The 18,330-nt window shown below is 34.3% G+C and overlaps 3 protein-coding genes and 1 long non-coding RNA gene across 5 annotated transcripts; 3 read left to right on the top strand and 1 right to left on the bottom strand.

Annotated features, from left to right (window-relative positions):
• The first annotated feature begins 2,638 nt into the window (after nucleotides 1-2,638).
• On the top strand, nucleotides 2,639-3,652 carry LOC105784108 (uncharacterized). Its single transcript, XM_012609901.2, has one exon. The coding sequence runs from the start codon at nucleotides 2,649-2,651 to the stop codon at nucleotides 3,483-3,485; it is 837 nt and encodes a 278-aa protein (XP_012465355.1). The 5' UTR covers nucleotides 2,639-2,648; the 3' UTR covers nucleotides 3,486-3,652.
• A 1,669-nt stretch (nucleotides 3,653-5,321) lies between these two features.
• LOC105783569 (U-box domain-containing protein 62-like) lies at nucleotides 5,322-10,168 on the bottom strand. The gene is made up of 8 exons (XM_052626765.1): nucleotides 9,518-10,168; nucleotides 8,849-9,146; nucleotides 8,376-8,457; nucleotides 7,010-7,067; nucleotides 6,530-6,618; nucleotides 5,946-6,041; nucleotides 5,789-5,859; nucleotides 5,322-5,707 (listed from the first exon to the last, which is right to left on the bottom strand). The coding sequence occupies exons 1-8, from the start codon at nucleotides 10,023-10,025 to the stop codon at nucleotides 5,584-5,586; spliced, it is 1,326 nt and encodes a 441-aa protein (XP_052482725.1). The 5' UTR covers nucleotides 10,026-10,168; the 3' UTR covers nucleotides 5,322-5,583.
• Nucleotides 10,169-11,790: 1,622 nt separating this feature from the next.
• LOC128036031 (uncharacterized) lies at nucleotides 11,791-13,174 on the top strand. Of its 2 annotated transcripts, none has more exons than XR_008192822.1 (2): nucleotides 11,791-11,893; nucleotides 12,095-13,174. It is a non-coding gene; the product is annotated as an uncharacterized LOC128036031 (long non-coding RNA). The 2 variants fall into 2 exon arrangements; XR_008192823.1 differs by lacking the exon at nucleotides 11,791-11,893 and adding an exon at nucleotides 11,930-11,987.
• An 89-nt stretch (nucleotides 13,175-13,263) lies between these two features.
• Nucleotides 13,264-17,771, top strand: LOC105782536 (dynamin-related protein 4C). The gene is given in 4 exon segments (XM_052626538.1): nucleotides 13,264-14,053; nucleotides 14,056-14,103; nucleotides 14,106-15,301; nucleotides 17,709-17,771. Coding segments are annotated over 4 exon segments (2,058 nt in total). The 5' UTR covers nucleotides 13,264-13,281; the 3' UTR covers nucleotides 17,751-17,771.
• Nucleotides 17,772-18,330: the final 559 nt, after the last annotated feature.

Raw genomic sequence — 18,330 nt, 5'->3', positions numbered from 1 at the left:
TTGATAAGAGTTAATTGTTGGGCGTTCCTGCAATTAATTTATACATGGAATGGTTGGTGATCTGAGGTGTCCTTAATCGCTATAACTAATATAATACTTATACTTTGATTAAAAGGTAAACTCACGTTTCTCATTGCAAATCCTACATCGTATGATCAATCATAAATTGTTGTTTCCTTTTCTCCCCTTTATTTATTTATTTATTTCAATCATCATTTAAAAGGATCTCACTATAATAAAATTCCATAAATAGTTTATGTAAACTAGATTTTGTCACACACACTACGCTATGGGTGAAAAAATCTATATTAAAAAAATCTTTTAAAATTTATATATTAATAAATATAGGTGGAATGGTAATGAACTTATATTTTAATACTATCTTGAACACGTGTTCGGTATTTGAATTTATAATTGTTTTCTTTAAAGATGATATAAAAGAATGGAAAAAGTATCACTATAATAATATTAATTATAATTTAAAAGAAGAAGTATTTTTGTAATGTTAGAACTGAATTGGTGATTCGATTAAGATACTAACTCAGTAAAAGAATTAAAAATAAATATTAAATAAAAAGTACATATTCTTTTCTTTAATTTCACTTAATAGTTTGTTCATCGATGTTTTCGATTTTTTACCAATTTCAAGCTATTTTATAAGAGATCAATTTAGGGTGAGTTTGGATGGGCGGTGCGTTTACATGCGGTTAGTGTAAAAATAGCGGTGACGGTGAGATTAGATACTGTAGCGATACTGTAGCGTGAGACAAAAAGTAAACTAAACGCACCGCACCCAATCGCTCATCCAAACCCACCGTTAGTCCCCTTATTCAAACCAATATCCACTAGTCATACAAACAACATTGGGTTCAAAAAGCTCATTATTTGACTTGATTATTGGCTCTGAGTTTTTTTGGGCCTCTTGTCCTTAATGGATTCTATTAAAAGAAAAGAAAATTTTAAATTTAATTTAAATATTTGTTTATTATTAAATATGAATTCGAGTTATATCAATTTTTTTAACATCAATCTCATTATAAATTTTTATTTAATATTTAACAAATTTTAACTTAATAAATTAATTGCTAGGATTAAAATTGATTTAATTGTAAAAATTCATCCCCAATGTTTCAGGAGTTTTTTTTTTCACTTCGTCCCTTAATGTTTTTTTATTGCAATCTCATCCCTCAGTCAAATGACAGTCAACTATTCTGTCCTAGGTGGCAAGCCACCTTTGGTGATGACGTGGCTGACGTGATGTTTTGAGTTAATTTTTTTCAAAATTCAAAAATTATAAAAACATAAAAATATCTTATAAATGTTGCTTTTTATCTTTTACTAGCGTTTTCAAATGCCCATAATTAATTTTTTTGGAGAAGATTACCATTTACTTCAACGGAAAATATGATGTTTTTGCTTATGTAAGTTTAATTTTTCTCGAATTTTCATCGGCTAGTTCAGTAGTCCAATTCACTAACGTATTAACACTAAATACCATAATAAAATATATATTGATAGTTCAAGTGCTACATCTAACATTTATAAAAATACAAATAACATAATAAAACACATATTGATAATTCAAGAATCGTGTTAAACATTTTTAAAGTACGATTACGAAATTGGCCCTTACCTCTACATATAATTACCAAAACAAAAAAGTAATTTTCTTTTAATAATTTATTCCACTAATAAAAAAGTCTCTAATTTGCTGACATGGAAGTGAGGTGGCGGAAATTGATGGAGAGTGTAGGCAAGAAGAGGGGGGGAGCGTGCGCCCGCGTACACTCCGCGTGCAATATAGGCGTGCAACCACGTGCTGTTTCTCTCCCCATCAACGAACACTCCCATCCTCCACTAGTCACCGTTTGATAAGATCTTGACGGTCCTGATTCTTATACAGTCTTATGCGACTACGCCTCTTAAGGAACGTTTCAATCAGACAAGAACTGCAATTCCTTTTCCTTGCCACTTAGGCACCTATCCTCTACATTTCACTTAAGTCCTACTCTCATTTAATCAACCAATAGAAATCGAGCTAAAGAAAATCGTGACCAATTTTAAAATGTTATAAAATGGTAATTAAATTATTTAAATATTATTTTTAAGCCACTGAATTATTCTAAAGTTTTTATTCAAGCCACTTGATTATTAAATTTTTATTTTTTTAATAGTTCAACTAAAAAGTTTCAAGTGACAATTTGACGGTCAATATGATAGATCAATACATATCGGCAAATAAGAAAAACATACCTTAGATTCAAGTTGATTCAATGGTCGGTGTCGAAGATATAGAATAAAGTTATTTAGATTTTGATTTACAGATTTGTTATATTCAGACTTTTTTCATAAAAAAAACTAAAACTATAGCAGAGAAGGGAATGAGAGTTTTCGACCTAATGACTTAAATAAAAACTTTAAAATAGTGTAGTAGTTATTTTGTAACTTTTTAAAATTAAATAACGAAAATATGAACTTACTAATCATTTAGTGTCATTTGACGTAATTTACCCCTAAAAAACTATGATAAATCATAGGTTTCACCAAATTATCATAAGGTTAGGGGGTAGGCAATAAAAACTTGAAATGGAATTTTGTGGAAGTGACGTGTAGAGTCAAAATGCCATTTGCAAATCAACTTCACCACAATGCCAGTACTGAGTCTCTTCCAAATCCAATGGAAACTAGGAAAAGCTAACGTCCTCATATATTTACGTATATATCAATCACACATCATTCGTCCAATCCTAAATACCCTTTTCTTGTTGTTTCATTTTGCGCTACGTAAATCCATTACCAGTGAACCAGAAAGAGCAACAATGGCGGTGGTGTGCAGTGTTGGTTGCGGCTGTGGTAGCGTCAGTTTTCAACGGTGCGAGTCTTTAATGCTCTCGAATCCTACATCTTCAAAACCGAGAACGTCCAAGATCTTTGCAACGACGCGGCCGCCCTCATCTAAGCCCGCTGGCGGTGGCAGTCTCCAATCATTGCAACCAGAACGATCATCGTCAAAGAACAAACGCAAGGGGATTCCGTACGAGAAATTGGACGGTTGGATGAGAGATTCAGTGGCTGAGATTATAAAAAAGTTACCCGAATCGCCACTCTTGATCCACGTCTACTCTGAAGACGCCACGATGGAAACAACGGCGGTGGAAGAAAACTGGGTTTCGATGAAACAGAAGTGGAAGAAAGGGGAAAGAGCTATGCCCGATGGGGTGATATTTGTTGATCAAATACAAGGAGTTGAAGAAGGAACATGGGGCATTGTGGTTCAAAGTAAAAGTGAAGAAGAAGATGGTGGGTGTGGATCAGGACCAGGATCAGAACCAGTACCGCCAGCTTGTTATTTGTTGAAGACGACTAGTGAAGTGGGTTCAGGGTTGGGGTTAAGGTGCACCCATTTTTGTTTGGTGAAGGTTAGTAGTTTTAGAGAAAGTGCTTTCTCACAGCTCAAGAATTGTTGGCTCTTGCAGGGAAATTGAAGACCTTGTGGGGGGAATTGAATCCATATTTATATTTTAATTGAGAATTTTCTTGTTCATAAATAAGACTTGGTTTTCATTGGAATTGACAAAGGTCATGTTTGATCAAGTTAGGGAATTGATGTACAAAATTGTTATATGAATCAAAGACCTCACAGCTGTAATTACTTTTGAGTGTTTTTTATGCTATGAACATATATGAGATCAATACTCAATTAAACTCATCTCATAATTATCTAATTGAATTAAAATTTCTTTTGACCTCAAATAAGTTGCTAGCAGTAATATCTCATATACATCTCTACCAAAAACAACCTTGATTGGATGGTACCTAATTGTTGTTGATTGGTTGGTAGAACATTGTTGAGCTGATATATTTGTGGACATCTTTCCCTCATGAATTTAATGTAATCTTCTCTTTTAGTAATTAAATTGGGTTACAAGCCCATCATCTAATCAACAATTTTATTTTAAATTGGCTGGAATTTGCTATGTGTAGAGATAACAAAATTCGAATCCATAGTAGAGTGGATCTTTTTTTTTTCTTTTAAATAGTCGATGCAGGCGAAGTAGGTTGGGTAGATTTTGTTTTTAGATAACGAGTATGGTACAATTATAGTAATTGTTTGCTCTGCCCCTCCTCTCTCCACTATATGAAATTACCATTTTATCTTTGTATATATATAACTATTAAAAGAATAAAAATATAATAAAATGTTATAAAAAATTCATATTGTTTAATTTTTTTTTTGTATTATGCATATTCATTTTACAATCCATATTTAGGGTTAGTGGCTACCTCCTCCCCCATCAATGTTGTCTCCAAGATTTGAACTTATATTCTCCTCTTAGAAGTGTAATACGCTTTACCATTGCACTCAACCACTTGTAGGTATTATGTTTAAAATTTTAATTGACTTCAAAAGATTGAAAATATTAAGTACAAGTAGCAAAAATTAAATTGAAGTGAAGTAAGTTAAGACGAGGATAGATGCATCCAATATCCATGAGGATGGTAGTGACTTTTAACATTATACATCCATGGTGAAATAAGGCAGGTAGTGGAGTAGAATGTGCTACGTATGGAATAGTAGTGGATTTAACATCTGCTCTCACCTCGCTCCATTGCCATCCTTAGTTATGAGGAAGCTCGATAAGGATATCTTTACTAGCTTTTTAGTGGTCCTTTGACAGTTTTGAGAGGCAAGGAACTTGGAAACCGTGCAAGGAAAGACTATCTCCCTAGGACACTTTGATTCATGCTCAGGCACTCCAAGGAACTCTAAGGACTTCAGGATTCATAATCTTCTTTATGAACCCTTCTTGCCTAGGAGTTCGAAAATCGAGAGATGGGAGGCCCCTGCGATCAACATCTTAAGAGCAATGTTGACGCATCTTGGAGAGCAAGGGAGCGTGCAGCTCCTATGGAGCTGTGGTGGGTGATTCGAAGGGTATAGTGTGACTGAACTGTGCGCGCAAGCTAGAGGGTATCTTTGATGCATTGTCGGCCGAGGCACTGACCATTGTTGCAACCCTTAAGACGACTCGAGTTTTGCACTTCCACCCCATCATTTAAGAATAATATGAAAATCAATTGAAAATCTCATAAAACATTTTCAGGCCATCAAAATGAATTATAAATGTCCATTTTTAAATATAGTGAAAGGAAAAGTCAAAAGTGAGAACATTATGATGTTTTTTCAAAAATGATGCCTACCACTTGTTTCCTAACATATAGACATTAATATATGCATCAATAACCATTCACTTTATAATTATCATTTTGTACTACATTTCATATTTGTACAAGGGGGGCATTAGCTAAATACAAAGATGTGAACATACATATACATATATTTATATAGAACGAAAATGATTAAGCATGCTCGTTCAACTCTTTGCATGTAATTTTTATGCTTAAAATACGTGACAAGGTAATTTACAAGGGGCTTGTTTCATGAAACACTATAACAATGGTACAAAAAATAAAATAAAATATTTCGAGTTAGGTCAAATATTGAACTAACCGTGGCACACACTGATACTGACACCAGCAACAAAGTGTCACTCACCTGCCCCCATTTTATAAATTACAGGTCTATAACCAGTTTGGTCCCATCTTGCTTGTAATTGGCTTTGGGGCTGTATTATCTGCAACTTTGGCAAGTGAGCGATACTGCAATTTAACACTCTCTGCATTATCCAATGTCTTCACCACATACCTGCAAAACGAAAATTTAGTTAGAAAGATCGATCGACAATGCAGATACCGTGTCTATGTAATCCATAAGGTGATGACTAACCATCCATTCAAGCATTGCATGGTTACAACGGCCTCACGTCCTACGAAACGTTGTGGGGTTCTCTTGTTCCCCTGTATCAACCAGTATCCGGTCATGAAATTCAACTATTAAAAACATGAGTTGCAAGAAAAAATGCGCGGGGTTTCACTGGATATACCTTTATGATAACCCGATCCGTTACAGCAAATGGAAACTGAACACCTCTATTTCTTGGAGGATCCATGATATTTGGATCACCATAGCTACTCTTATCCTACATGAACACAGAAGTAAAAGGAGAGTTGGGGATGATATAAAAGAAGTGGGAACCCCAATGGTAAAAGTACCATAGAGGCCCTTATACTAAGAGTTGGATTGCATTTTGCCTCCTCTACTAAAAAAATGAACAATTTAGTCATTATACATTAGATTAAAGAGCAAACTAGTTCTTCTGTTAAAAATTTCATCTATTTCTATTGTTAAAAACTATCCCCTGTACGTCAACATGAGGTACATGTGGCGTGTCTAGTTATTCTGTCTGCCACGCCAGTTTTTAACAGTAGAAATGCATGAATTTTTTAACAAAAAAGATCAGTTTGCTCTTTGATCAACCGTACAAGGACTAATTTGCCCATTTTTAGAGTAAAAGAGGCAAAATACAATCTGACTCCTAGTACAGAGGCCTCCATGGCACTTTTACTGAACCCCAACTACATGTTTAGAAAGCTAGTAACAATAAAAGGAGGTATGAAAAAGATAAACCTGGTCAAATTTATCTCTCCTCCTTTTAGGTGAGCGGTAGAACTGTAATTCTTCTTCTTGACGAAATGCCTGCACTGCAGCTCGGAGAGCTGCTCATGAACATCAGCACAAAAAAAACAAATAAATATCCATGTATAGGAAAAAATGGTATGCATAGCACCGGCCATAGGAACTTTTTGCATTATCATAATTTAACCACAGGTTTGCCCCTTCATCAAAATTTATATCAAATACCGTCCAAAATCTATAGAGAGAATCACTGCATATCTGAGAAAATAGAAGTATAGAAACTAGAAACCTGGGAAATGGTTTAAGGGACACAGAGATGTGGGTGCTCAACATGAATAGGAAACTTAACTATGCATATCATCATTGCATGAAAATCTGAGCAAATTACAATAGCAGTTCACAAAACTATAACTGAGATTCAAAATTAAAGGGGATAAAGATTTTATTTTGTAACAGATGGATATTACTTACAAAGATTTGGAGCTACCGATGCCTCTGAAACTGATTGCGAACAGATGGAGCAAACTTTCTGATAATGCATTTGATAATATCAAAATTAATATACTGTTGCAACAATTGTTAGCAAATGACAGGGTAAACTGACCATGCAGTTCAAGGCAAAAGCTAGTGAAATAAGCTGGAAAACAAGATAAATACTACACAGATTTAAAAAATAAATATAAAAATGAACTATAATATGCAAAGGCACCTTATGATACAGTTCACGAAATTGGATATAATATCTTGCTAAGAATGGACTGTATAAAGGAGGCAGAAACTTCAAAAGCCAACAATCAATCACAAAACTAGATTCAAAGGTCATTCTTAATATTTCTTAAGGCCAAAGGATTTATATGGCTTCTACAGCAGCAATACTTTTTCAGTCATGGATTGAGATAACAGAAGTTCCGCTCATAGATTGTTAAGACATTGAAGCAATTCCACTAGCAAATAAAAGTTGAGCAGAAAGGTTCAAACGTTGACATAAATCATAATTCACCAAAACACAATGCTTAAGAACAAGGACTGTAGGGAGGGGAAAAATGATATGGATACACATAGATGAAAATACCATTTCTCACATAAGAATTATAGCACCATATACACCATCTAGTCCATGTTACAGTCCGTCTTTGACAGGTGCTATTATAGTACTGGTGAAAAGACTAAATAGTCATTTTATTTGAAAGAAAGTAACTGTCCCGACAACAAAATAATACTTTACAGAATGATCCACTTATGTACAGGCTCATACTATTTGTTTCAAAATGATAAAAAGCGATCTCTTACCAAATGTAAAATCGTTCAACATAAGTAACCAATCTCAAATTAAACCAATATGCCAAGCCTGATATTTTCAGGCTAAATTACTTCGAGCTGATTATCACACACTGAGATGGCAGACTTATAAGTTATGGTGAAAGTAAAAAAGCAAATAAAGATTAAAAAGATTGAAAATTATATAGGTCAGAACCATGCCTATGATCTATAATGCACCTAGGATATAATACTTTAACCAAGACCTGAAGCAAAAGTGATCATTCATGTTATATTAGTAACAAATCTACCAACTTTACCGAAGTGGCAATGTGGTGCGACTGTTTTGCTTGAGAAAAGAAAGTACTAAACAGAATGGAAAAGAACTTGATCAATACATGGCAGCATAGAACACATATATAAAATTTCTTATCTTGGAGTTAAACTCATCACTTCTAGTGATTTGAACCATCAATTGACCAATCAAAACTAATTGTTCAAAGCATGGCACAATCTTCTCCAAGCACAAAGCATCATGTTTAAAGAACAAATATTAGAAATAAGTTAACAAAAAACTCACCATTCTAAGAACATGCTGTAATCCAGCAGCACTGAAGGAATGTCCACAAGGTAATATCATCGCATCGTCCATAAGAGCTCCCCTGAATTTTTAAAAAGTAATGCAAATAAATGGTGAAAACATCACTCCAACATTTCCTTTTCCCTTCTTTCTGTAAGTAAAACAAATCCTTGATATGTAAGGATCAAAGATCGATGCACCATTGGAAGAAAAATACAGAGACAGATGAAAGCTAAACATATTTCTCCATAGTCCTACTTGTTTCCTACTCATGCGTCACTTTCCATGGTAACTTATACTACTAATATCAACTTTCCTGCTCAAAATCCCAGCCAAAGCTCACTAGTCAACAAAACTGGTAAAATTTACAACTATATGAACTAGTAGTTAACATTACGTTTAAGGCATTAAACCATCAAATCCAACAAATGTATTAACCATTCTTTCAACAATTGAAAGTTATAATTACTTACGTGATGGGGTCGGAGAAAATGACTCGCAAGGGATCACTGGACTCGCTTAAAGACGAAACATCTTTTCTTCCACTAAATCCACATCCACCACCATTTTCTGCCACAATAATATCCTTCTGTCCATTAGCACCTGCAACAGAAGCAGACCCTTCTCCACCATGCGAATACTGTGTGTAATAAAGATCTCCATCTGGATCCGCAATTGTCACCGCATTTTGATAACTATTACTCTCTCTCAACCCTTGCCCCACACCATTTCCTCCTTCCTTCACTACCAGTTCCCTGCCATTCCCTCCCACTTTCCAATTATATAAAAAAAAAAAAGGAGATAAATAAATAAAGCTTCTACTTTTTTATATAGAAACCAATGAACTTTGTGAAAGATTGAAACAAATGAAAATTAACATCATTGATGTATCCTCGGCCTATGAACACATCAACGGATTAGCTAGTTCAAGTAATAACATCATGCTGATAAATGACCTATATGCAAGAAGTCATCAAGTTCCAGCTTAATTATGCGCGAACTCTTCAATTTCGCAGGGCCGGCTTACTTTGTGAACCCATAAGGGCTCGACAGAGTCGGAAAAAAAAACTCTGACCGGCACGATCTCGTCAAAGCCGAGGCACATCAACAGACATTGATTACAGAAATAACAGAGAACTTACCAAAGGAATGCTTTGCTTTTCCGTTTCCCATTCTTTCGGGATCTGCACTTCCTGCATTATTTACAGTCTCGTTTACACTATTATTATTTTTATTAATATGATTATTTATATTAATATTATGATTTTTGTTACTAATATTATTTTCGTTAGGATCATCATCATCATCCTCGTCTTCCTCCTCGTCGTCGTCGACATCGTCTCCATCCAATTCATCGTCACCGCTGTTAGTGGAGCCACCTCCGGGACTACTCCCCCAATTCCTCTGGTGATGATTCGGCGAGCTACGACGGTCTGCGGAGGCAGCAGCGGCGGCAGCGGCGGCGGCGTAGATGTTGGAGGAGCGGAATTCGGGAGGTTGCAAAGGAGGGAAGGAGAACATTTTATCGTCTATGAAGGAAGTTGGATCTCGGGTTTTTGAACCGGGTCGGCCGGTTGTATCGGGTCCGCAATTAAAGGCCCGCATCGGGTCGTCTTGGAAGACGTTGAGAGTGATTTCGTCGGAGGACATGGCAATTAAGGGAAATTCTGCATCTTTAGAAGGGTAATTTGGGGAATTCAAGGGAACAAATTCAGGGATTTTCCCCAAGAGCGGAGCAGTAGGGTTTTAGATATTTCTGCACGGTTCACGTTTTGGGGGAAGGAGAAGAAAGAACGGAACCCGAATCAGAAACAAAACGACGTCATTTCATTGATTGCCTGAACTTGGTAGATTTTTTAAAATTGGTACCTAATTTTTTCTTATTGATCAAATTAGTACCTTATGTTTGAAATTGTTACCATATCGTCTAAAATCTTAAAGCCAATAAATTGTGATGACATGACAATTGAACACGTAATGCAATGGACATAATTTATAATCTTTTCAATTATTTAATGACATTTCAATAATTTTTTCTATGTCATCGACACATAATTTTATTAGTTTTTTTTTATCCTAAATCCAAAACCTTGAATTCTGAACCATAACCCTTGAATTTTGAAAAATATTAATGGAGAGGTTTATTTGCTTTTCCTTATCTACAATAACTTTTCGATGATTCCAAGTGTTTAACATGTAATCTCCAATCTTTTATAATATTAGTTTCTAGCTCTTATCTGACTCACGAGGTTAATATTTCATCATCTTTCTTTCAAAACTTTGTTCATAGACGATCAGAGATTTAAATACTTGAAGTATGAACATTGGGTCTCACGATATTAGAGGTGAAGTAAGAAATTATATAATGAGGAGCTAAGATGAAATTAAAAAAAACAGGGGGCAAAGCTAAAATATGTTGCATTGAAGTAACTCAAATTAAATTTAAACATTTGAAAAGGGTCTAAATTACAATTATTCAATTTAAATAAAAGCTAGAAAGGAACTAAATTGAACAAATAAGAGGCACTATAATCATAATTATACCATTTAAAGGTCTAAAGCTTACATGCCGCTTTAGCTCTGCCTTGCATGACATGTTGATCGAGATTCGCCTGGAACACGTTTAACATTCATTTAATTTTGTACCATAAATAACAATAAAATGTGTCAAAAAATTCAACGATTATTTAATAATTTCAAAATATTATCTAAAAAGTTATGCTTATATAATAATATAATAACTTATAAATTAAGATACAACAATTATATTTTAAATAAATTTCTCTTTAAATAGTTGGTGTCTACTTTCTAAATTCAATTTATTAGAGGCCGATTGTGACTCTATTTTTGTGTGTACATCTTTTTGGTCATGATAATGACTTCATCAAACAAACAAATTTTTAATGTCAATTATTGAAAGTTATTAGTTATTAAATAATCAATGGTCAAAACAAATAATTAAATACTAAATTACGTAAATAGTCATAAAATTATTCAGTTTATCTTTTTTGTCACTGGTCATCGGTTAACTTTTAAAATTAGTTATAATATCAACTTTAGCTCTCGATATTTATAAATTATGTCAATTTAGTCTTGATTCTAAAAAATTAACTCTCAACATTTACACATTGTGTAATTTAATTTAATTTTTACAACTTTGTTTTTCTTCACCCTTTTATCTAAAAAGCTAAAAATAAATTTATTAGCTAAATTTGATTAAAAATATATAAAAAATAGGAGCACCTGAAATCCAAGATAATACTTTTGATCTTTTCTTATTCCTTTAAAACTAATCTTCAATCGAAAAGCAAAACTACAAAAGAGAGAGACTAAATTATACAATTTGTAAATGTTGAGAGTTAATTTTTTTTTTTAAGAATAAAGACTAAATTGATTATATAGGTAAAATACTAATTTCTAATCAACAGCTTCACTGAGACCATACACGTTGGGGTCATTGCTTGGAGAAGAATCCATCGCTTTTTTCTCTAAAAAAGTGTCAACCCCATACTAGAAAGGTTTAGGAAGATGATTAATGATTATATTTGCATTGATTTTTGTTGGTTTAATTAACTTTTTTCTCTAAAAAAGTGTCAACCCCAAACTAGAAAGGTTTAGGAAGATGATTAATGATTATATTTGTATTGATTTTTGTTGGTTTAATTAACTTTTTTTTTAACCAGTGTGTTTGTTGTTTCGTGTTTTGAACATTTGAACAGCACTATCTGCTGGAATTCCTTTTCTTGATCCTTACTTAAACAAAGATGGATTATTTGATTATGGGCTTAATTTCGCGTTTGCCGGAGCTACTGCCATGTCTGCAGAAGATTTAGCCAAGTGGAATGTTTCTTTTGTGCCTACCGGCATATCTTTAAGTATACAACTTGACTGGATGTTTAGCAATTTCAATGCAACTTGTCATGGTAACAAAGGTTAGCATCTTTCCTATATATATATATATATATGTTTGTTGATATAGGATGTGGTGGAAGAGGTTGAAGGTGGCTCACACGTGAGTGTCAAGAGCTGCTAGCAGAGGTTGAAGATAGATTATTCTTGTAGACTTAATGGTCGAGTGATGGAGCCTCTACTAGATGTGATAGGAACAGGTCCTGAGTGGATCTTGATATGACCTTGTGGTGGGTCGTGTGACAAGGCACGTGAGTGTCTTTAGTTGGTTGAGCTATCATGCAGGCGAGACCTCCATGATCGAGCGGTTGGTCTAATGAGGCCTCCTGGTGAGGTAATCAGGTATAATAACAATGTTCAGAATGGATTAACACAAATAACCACTTGAGGTGTTATATTTGGTAGATTGCTTCAAGAAAAATGGAAAAGCTCTTTTCATGGTTGGGATGCGAAAACCCTAATGAACGGCTTAGTTGGGATGGAGTTCATTTGACACAAAGAGCATATGAGTTAATGGCAACATGGCTTGTACGTGACATCTATCCGAAACTTCAATGTGAATACATTGTTTCATATAGTTCTGCTGTCTAGTTCCTGTAGGAATTAGTGGGGATGTTTATGTTTCGAACTTTCTGTCATCGACACACTCATCTTTTGGTTGGTCACGATTTGATTTTGTTCTGTTTCCTCTCTTCTGTCCTTGTATCATTATTTTCTACAATCCAATACGGAATATAAGATGTATTTTCTACAATTCAAAGTATAACCTAAAGTTTTCCATTCCCATTGTAGCTTCCTTTGATTGTTTCTTGGGGTTTGGTATAGGATGCTATCGCTTTATTGTGCTTTACCCTATTTTAATTTTCATTATAAAGCCAAACATGCTTCATTGAATTTGTCTTCACTTTAGTTTAAGTTTATTGCTTTCCAACTTCCAACAAAAAACCATCAAAAACATCAAGTTTGGCCACTTCACTCCTGTCTCGACTTCTAAAAAATGGGCAGCGATGATGAATCTGATTCAGGGAGCATTGATGTCATCATTGATTATGAAGATTCTCAACCAGCAACTCCTCCTATGGAACAACCTAATGTGGTGGGAGCAGCAGCAGCTCAAGCCCCAATTATTTCATCATACAATGACAAAATCCGACCTTTGCTTGATGTCATCGACAGGCTCAGGCTGGTCATGGTGATGAAAGAAGGCATACAGCTCCCCACAATTGTTGTGGTTGGAGACCAGTCATCAGGCAAGTCTAGTGTTCTTGAATCCTTGGCTGGTGTTAACCTTCCTCGTAGCCAGGGCATTTGCACCAGGGTACCTCTCATAATCAGGTTGCAGAACCATGCAAGGCCAAGGCCAGAGCTCTACTTGGAGTACAATGGCAAAATGGTCCCAGTGGAGGAACCCCAGATTGCAACAGCCATAAACATTGCAACTGATGAGATTGCAGGCCCGGGTAAGAGCATATCTGACATCCCTTTGACTTTGGTGGTGAGAAAAGATGGGGTTCCTGATCTTACCATGGTTGATCTTCCTGGAATTACCAGAGTTCCTGTCCATGGTCAGCCTGACAACATATATGAGCAGATCCGGGACATCATCATGCAGTACATAACACCAAAGGAAAGCATTATCCTTAATGTTCTGTCGGCTACGGTTGATTTTTCAACTTGTGAATCCATTAGGATGTCGCAACAAGTGGACAAGAATGGTGAGAGAACTCTTGCTGTGGTTACTAAAGTAGATAGGGCCCCGAAGGGCTTGTTGACAAGGTTACTGCAGATGATGTGAATATAGGACTTGGTTATGTTTGTGTTCGAATCGGATTGGTGATGAATCCTATGAAGAAGCAAGGAAGGAAGAGGCTAGATTGTTCGAAACTAATGCACATTTGTCATGTATTGATAAATCAATTGTGGGTGTTCATGTTTTGGCTCAAAAGCTTGTCCGAATTCAAGCTAATGCAATTGCAAAGTGCTTGCCAGAGATTGTTAAAAACATTAGTGCAAAGCTGGATGCAAATGTTTCAGAGCTAGAGAAAATGCCAAAGGCCTTAACTTCTATTGCTGATGCCACTCAAGCTATGATGAGGATCATTCAAGCAGCTAAAGAATCCCTCAAGAAGCTTCTTTGGAGGGGGGAATTTGATGAATACCCCGAGGACAACACGAAGCACGGGACTGCACGGTTTGTCGAAATGCTGAACCGGTTGTCCGATGAGCTTCACAACTGCGAGGAAAGTAATCTATCAAAAGACTTTTTAACAGAAGAGATCAAGGGTTTGGAAGATGCTAAGGGGATCGAACTACCGAACTTCCTTCCCTTTGAAGCATTCCTTCGTATCTTACGGAGAAAAGTCGAGAGGATATCGTATCTCCCTATCAAGTTCACCGAAAAGTATTGGGATTACATAGACGATGTGGTGATGTCTGTTTTGACGAGCCACTGGGAAATGTATTATCACCTCAAGGTATTCACGAAAGGAGCTGCTCACAACCTTGTTCAAAAGCTGAGGGAGCAATCAATCAATAGGGTGAAAGAGATTGTAGAAATGGAGAAGCTAACAGGCTATACATGTAACCCTGATTACTTGATGGAGTGGAATAAGCTCATGAAGGAACAAGACCATTTCATAAACCAAATATCTGGAACAAACATGCGGCCGCTGCCTTGCAGTGTGGATCTCCAAGGTTTTGGGAAAATCCAAGTCGAACATCTCAGACAACACTCGAATGTTTCGACCCTGCAACAAGCTTTCGCCCTGAAGATGAGAATGGTTGCTTATTGGAAGATATTTAAGGTGAGATTGGTTGATTCCATGGCATTGCATTTGCAATACCATGTTCATAATCTTGTACACAATGACATTGATGAGATTATGAAGGAGCTGATGGGACCAGATGGACATGGGATAAAGATGATGCTGGTGGAATCTCCTGCCATTGTTGCAAAGCGTGAGAAGCTTAAAAACAGCATCAAGGTGTTAAAGGAGTCCAAAGATAGTGTGGCCAAGGTCATGGACAGGATTGTTGTTTATGATGCTTACTTGGTTTAATATTTTCACATAAAATTTAGGTCATCATCATGGTTTGCTTTATTACATGCTGCAAGTGTCTGTACTCTATATATATAGCATAGATTATAAAGAATTGAAGATTATATAATAATGTCAGGACTACTGTGGATGGTAAATTGGGGGATTAGTTTTTATTTATTTTGTTTTCTTTAAAATCTTGCCAATCGAGTCTTAACTTAATTGTCAATGCAGGAAGATATAAGTTTTGTCTGTGTGAAGCATATTATCCTTCTATTTATGGCTTAAAAGGGCTACAAGTACTTCTAGACATTATTTGAAAAAGCAGATATTATCGAACATAATCAGCACCAATATTCGATATCTTATCCACAAAGCAAGATACAAAGAGAAAAAAGAGAGTAAATATATATTCTTTTAATTTTAACTAATGTTATAAAATTTGATATAAATTACTTGAAATATTTCAAACTCAATGTATCCCATTCATAGCTATCCTAAATTAACAACAATAATTTTGTATCAAAAACTACATACTTTAACAATTGAATTACAAATAATTACACAAAATCAATATTTACACTAAAATTGAAAAATAAAAATTGGAATAATTTGAAATCAAATTTTTATGAGTTCAATTTTTTATATAAAATAAAATGATTAAAGGTTAAAATATCAAAATGAAGCCAATGAGACATTGTGGGAACTTCATACAATTTTCTTTCGAAGCCTCTTTGCATGGTCCCTTTGAGAGCTCTAGAGTATAATGGATTTCACATACTCTCAAAGCGAATCTGACAGTGTGGGGATTTCGGTGTCTAAATTGGTGAAGTATTGAAGGTAAGCTAAGGGGATCGAACTACCGAACTTCTTGCAACAACTTTTCGATAATTCCAAGTGTTTAATTTATAATCTCCAATCTTTTTATAATATTACTTTCTAGCTTTTATACAGCTGCAAGGTCAATATTCCATGATCTTTCTTTCGAAACTTTGTTCATAAACGATCCGAGATTTGAATACTTAAATATTAACATTAAATCTCATGGTATCAGGCGAAGTCATGAATTATGTGATAAAGAGCCAAGATAAAATTAAAAAAATAGGGGACAAAGCTAAAATATTTTACATTAAAATAACTCAAATTAAATTTAAATATTTGAAAAGGGTCTAAATTACAATTGTTCCATTTAAATAAAAGCTAGAAAGGAACTAAATTGAACAATTGATATTTAAGAGGCACTATAATCATAATGATACCATTTAACTAAAAGAGTGTCGAAAAGCTGCGTATATTATAAAAGAAACTATAACATTGATGTATTCTGAAAGCAAAACATAAAAGATGAAGAAATCATGATGTTTATGAATTAGAAAGAAATCACAAATAACAGAATAAAAAGAAGGAAAAGAAGAACAAGTGAGAGAGATTTTGAGTGTAACACTCTATTTCTTATTCAACATTTTTAAGCATGCAGAATGAAGAGTAGCACCTAGGCTACTTATAGCAGTTCAGGTGTTCTAGATAATTTGTTAACAAAAAATAACAAACAAGTTACAGCTGTACCAGAAATAACAGACTTAAATCATAAGCCAGTATCAAGCATTAACAGATATACTAAACCAGCACAAGCACCTTGCGAGAAAGCTATATTGTGCTTATCTCAAACATATTATCGAACACCTGCATATCATTCTTACTGCCTGATAAAGAGGTCTAAAGCCCTTATCTACCCCTTTAGCTATGCGTTGCATGACATGTTCATCGAGGTTCGTCTCAAACACGTTAACATTTACTTAATTTTGTACTATAAATTACAAAAAAATTCAACGATTTTTTAATAATTTTGAAAGATTATTTAGAAAGAAATAATCTTTATCTACCAAAAGAAAATTATGCTTATATAATAATATAATAACTTATAAATTAAGATACAACAATTATATTTTAAATAGTTAGTGTCTATTTTCTAAAATCAATTTGGTAGAGGCCGATTGTGACTCCATTTTATATGTACATCTTTTGGGTCATGACAATGACTTCATCATACAAACAATTTTTAAAGTCAATTATTGAACGTTATTAGTAAATTTTTTGTCATTTAATTCTGAAAAGTTACAAAATTATCATTAAATTATTCAGTTTTGTCTTTTTTGGTCACCGATCATAGGTGGCAACTTTTAAAATTAGCATAATATCAACTTTAACCCTCAATATTTATAAATTATGTCAATTTAATCTTGATTCCAAAAATAATTAACTATCAACATTTATACATTGGGTAGTTTTATTTATTTATTTTTTTAAGTACAACTTTGTTGCAAAGCGTGAGAAGCTTAAAAACAGCATCAAGGTGTTAAAGGAGTCCAAAGATAGTGTGGCCAAGATCATGGATAGGATTGTTGCTTATGATGCTTACTTGGTTTAATATTTTCACATAAAATTTGGGTCATCATCATGGTTTGCTTCTTGCATGTTTTGCTTTTTTGTGTAGCAAGATTCCAATATTGTTCCATGCCTTGGGATACAATCATCTTTTTGGATTTTTATTTTTAAATACAGATGTTCTCCTCTATTAATAGGGTATTTAGGTAAAATTTTTCGAATAATAACTGATCAGTCTAAATGTTTGGGGGAAGAAATCCAATATCATATTTGTTTTGACGTATAAACAATACCAAAGCATTATCGTACATCAATATTCGTTAAATAATCCAAAAACAAGGAATAAAGAGAAAAATATAGTACATCAATATTCGTTATATAATCCACAAAACAAGGAATAAAGAGAAAAATATACTCGTTATCTAGTTCTTGTAGGAACTTGTTCTGTTATCGACGCACTCATCGTTTGATTGGTCCCGATTTGCTTTTGTTCTATTTCCTCTCTTGCGTCCTTGTATCACTATTCTCTACAATCCAATACAGAATATAAGTTGTATTTTCTACAATTAAAAGTATAACATAAAGTTTCCATTCCCATTGTAGCTTCCTCTGAATGTTTCTTG

The sequence above is a fragment of the Gossypium raimondii genome, chromosome 13 (genome assembly GCF_025698545.1).
Source record: "Gossypium raimondii isolate GPD5lz chromosome 13, ASM2569854v1, whole genome shotgun sequence".
NCBI classification, from domain to species: Eukaryota; Viridiplantae; Streptophyta; class Magnoliopsida; order Malvales; family Malvaceae; genus Gossypium; species Gossypium raimondii.
The sequence above is the reverse complement of the archived record's forward strand: the minus strand, read 5'-3'. Positions and strand labels throughout refer to the sequence as shown.

Bases quoted from the DNA above. Each gene is read 5' to 3' on its own strand.
- LOC105783569 (XM_052626765.1), bottom strand. From the start codon at position 10,025: ATGTCCTCCGACGAAATCACTCTCAACGTCTTCCAAGACGACCCGATG. The intron at 7,068-8,375 runs GTGAGTTTTTTG...ATGCATTATCAG, and splicing joins TACAGCATGTTCTTAGAATG to AAAGTTTGCTCCATCTGTTC. The intron at 6,042-6,529 runs GTTTATCTTTTT...GTGTTCATGTAG, and splicing joins GGAGAGATAAATTTGACCAG to GATAAGAGTAGCTATGGTGA.
- LOC105784108 (XM_012609901.2), top strand. From the start codon at position 2,649: ATGCCAGTACTGAGTCTCTTCCAAATCCAATGGAAACTAGGAAAAGCT.